This window comes from Myotis brandtii, unplaced genomic scaffold (genome assembly GCF_000412655.1).
Source record: "Myotis brandtii unplaced genomic scaffold, ASM41265v1 scaffold691, whole genome shotgun sequence".
Lineage (NCBI taxonomy): Eukaryota > Metazoa > Chordata > Mammalia > Chiroptera > Vespertilionidae > Myotis > Myotis brandtii.
The window spans coordinates 967682-970848 of record NW_005370704.1 but is presented as its reverse complement, the minus strand read 5'-3'; the positions used below and the strand labels follow the sequence as shown (position 1 = coordinate 970848).

At 68.4% G+C, this 3167-nt stretch overlaps 1 protein-coding gene across 1 annotated transcript in view; it reads left to right on the top strand.

Moving 5' to 3' along the window:
* Positions 1–2847, top strand: part of PNPLA7 (patatin-like phospholipase domain containing 7) — a 48924-nt gene extending 46077 nt beyond the window's left edge. The window contains exons 22-28 of the mRNA XM_014529692.1: positions 98–214; positions 628–776; positions 966–1118; positions 1487–1597; positions 1998–2082; positions 2258–2361; positions 2484–2847. Of these exons, the coding sequence (XP_014385178.1) occupies positions 98–214; positions 628–776; positions 966–1118; positions 1487–1597; positions 1998–2082; positions 2258–2361; positions 2484–2606 (842 nt within the window). The 3' untranslated portion in view covers positions 2607–2847. The remainder of the gene's footprint in view (positions 1–97; positions 215–627; positions 777–965; positions 1119–1486; positions 1598–1997; positions 2083–2257; positions 2362–2483) is intronic.
* Positions 2848–3167: the final 320 nt, after the last annotated feature.

Genomic DNA, 3167 nt, shown 5'->3' with positions numbered 1-3167 from the left:
GAGGCCAGCGGGGCCAGGGTGCCGGCAGGAGCACAGGTCGGGGGGAGGCTCCTTCCTGCCCAGACACGGCCGGGACCTCCGCCCTCTGGTCCCCCAGGCTCCCTGTGGAGGTACGTGCGTGCCAGCATGTCCCTGTCCGGCTACATGCCCCCCCTCTGCGACCCCAAGGACGGACACCTGCTGATGGACGGCGGCTACATCAACAACCTCCCAGGTGCGTCCCTCCCCAGCGCCTCCGCTCCGCCGGCTCTGCACGCTTCCTCCAGCCTCTGCCAAGGGAGTCACAGGCTGGCTCGGAGCAGGGAACACGCGCGCACGCACACACACGCACACACACACACCCGCGCCCGGGCACCGCGAGCCCAGCATATGGCTCCGTTTGTCAGCTCAGCAGCTCCCAGAACAAGGGCCAGGGAGAGGCGGGGAGCAGTTACCTCCCGTCTGTGCCACAGCGGGAACTAACAGCCCGCAGGTGCTGCGTGTGCTGGGGGGCCCCTCCCTCGGGCCCACCTGTCACCTGTTGGACAGTTCAGGGCGCTCCGCGTGCCTCGGGGCTGGTGGGGCAGGCTCTGCCCCGACTGGGCTCCGGGCACCCGTCCTGGGTAACCAGCGTCTCCTTGTCCCCAGCGGACGTGGCCAGGTCGATGGGGGCGAAGGTGGTGATCGCCATCGATGTGGGCAGCCGGGACGAGACGGACCTCACCAACTACGGTGACGCGCTGTCGGGGTGGTGGCTGCTGTGGAAGCGCTGGAACCCCTTGGCCACCAAAGTCAAGGTGGGCACAGCCCTGGGCGGGGCAGGCCGGCCCCGCAGCCCCCCTGCCCTCCTGGGTCCCAGGCCCTCCCACCCCTGCTCCCCGGGCGGCCAGCGCTGGGAGAGGGTGGGCCTGGCGGAGCTATTGCCCCCTGGGCCGGGGAGGCAGGCGGGACCCAGGGCACGAGAGCCGAGGCCTTGGTGGTGGCAGGTGCTGAACATGGCAGAGATCCAGACGCGCCTGGCCTACGTGTGCTGCGTGCGGCAGCTGGAGGAGGTGCGGAACAGCGACTACTGCGAGTACCTGCGCCCGCCCATCGACAGCTACGGCACCCTGGACTTTGGCAAGTTCGCCGAGATCTGCGTGAGTGCGGAGGGCGGGGGCGTCGGTGCCAGGCCAGCGGGGCTCGTGTCTGGCTGCCTTTTTTAAAAAAACATGTTTTTATTGATTTCAGAGAGGAAGGGAGAGGGAGAGAGAGAAACATCCATGATGAGAGAGGAAGGGAGAGGGAGAGAAACATCAGTGATGAGAGATAATCATTGACCAGCTGTCTCCTGCGCGCCCCCTACTGGGGTCATGCCCACAACCCGGCGTGTGCCCTGACCTGGTTCATAGGTCAGCGCTCAACCAGTGAGCCACACTGGCCAGGCTCTGGCTACTTCTTGCCCAGCCCCCTGCCCTGCTGAGAGCAGGAGGTGGGCCCACACCCAGGCCCAGGGCCCCTGTTGCAGGAGGTGGGCTACCAGCACGGCCGGACGGTGTTTGACATCTGGAGGCGCAGTGGGGTGCTGGAGAAGATGCTGCAGGACCGGCAGGGCACGAGCAAGATGAAGGCCTTCGACGTGAGTGCCCGCGGACACCCTCTGCCTTCCCTCCTCTGCGACCTGCCCCCCCCCATGCATCTGCGATAGGTGCCCTGCAGCCAGCAGCACCCCAGAGCACCCCTCAGCTGCTCGTGCTGCGGCGCCCCCGTGGGCCAGCACAGTCGAAGGCAGCAGGCCTGGGAGCTGTCTCCCAGTCTCTCTGCCCCCTGCCCCCTCCCTTTCCACGCCTTTCGAGAGGATGGGGGTCTGCGCAGGACTCGGCCCATCTTTCACGTCCCTGCCCCCACTCCAGGCTGGGGGTCCTCAGCCAGCCAGGGTCCCGGGGGGGACAGGGCACGGGGCGGGCCTTGGGCCTGGCTGGGCAGGCGGCTGTGCTGGGGGCACGGGTGCTAGGGGTGTCCTCCTCTTCGCCCCGCAGGTCCTCACCTGCCCCAACGCCTCCTTCACGGACCTCGCTGAGATCGTGTCACGCATCGAGCCCGCCAAGGTGGCTGTCGTGGATGGTGAGTGGACACCCAGGAAAGGCGCCCACACGGCCAGGGTGCTGGGAGCCACGTCCCTTCCACACCTTGACACGGACTAGGGGCCCGTGACCTGGTTGGCTGTGGGCGGGGCCTGTGCCATGGCAGCACAGCCCTGCCTTCGGAGGGGACCAACATGGCCCACCCCTCTGCCCAGACGAGTCTGACTACCTCACGGAGTGCGAGGAGGGCTTGCCCGATGGCCCCCAGGAGGCCTACGCGGACTTCCAGAGCTCCCCGGCCGACGGGGGCTCCGACTCGGTGAGCTGCCTGGACCCGCCTGGCCCCTCGCCCACACCTGCTCTGAGGCCCAAGGGCAGGGGCGCCCTCAGGGTGAGCCCTCCCCTGTCCCCACCCCGACTGTGACTTTGGTCTGCTTCCAGGAGGAGGAGCCCTCGCTGCATCACCTGCACCCCAGTGTGGCTCCCCCCAAACCGTCCGCGGATGCCGCGCCCCCCTGGTTCTCTGGCCAGGACGGGCAGAGGCCTCCCTCCGACGCTCCCTGAAGCCAGCGCCTCCGTGGCCTGTCCTGGAGCCCGTGGCTCCCGGGGCAGGAGGACCTGGCTGGGCCCGGGCTGTGCTGGGTGTCAGGCCTCTACACTGGTCGCTCCTGGGGCACTTGGTCCTGGTGCCTCCTGCACACACCGCAGCCCTCTGGGTGCAGCCCCCCCCCGCCCCCCAGAGGTGTTGGAGCCTCTGAGCCCTGATGCTTCTGCTTAGCGTGTGAATAAAGGAGATCTGATCGTGTGGGCGTGTCGTCCTTACTCCCGGTCCAGGGAGCAGCTGCCCCATTGCTGGCCGCTGTGGGCCGCAGTGGGGCTGCGGGTGGACATCGCCTGCCCTCCCCAGGGGTCGCCTGTGGGACCCTAGGACCAGACCCCCTCTGCTGGGACTTGAAACTCCTGGGCCACAATCCAGGCCAAGCCGGGCGGGTGCCCAGGACCTGGGGTCCCCAAAGAAGGAGGAGCCTCGGGGACCTCAGGCATCGTTCCCGCTGGGGCCCGCGGATGCTCCCGAGACGGGGAGGCCCGCACCACTTTTCCGGGTCTTCGAGCAGCGCCGGGAAG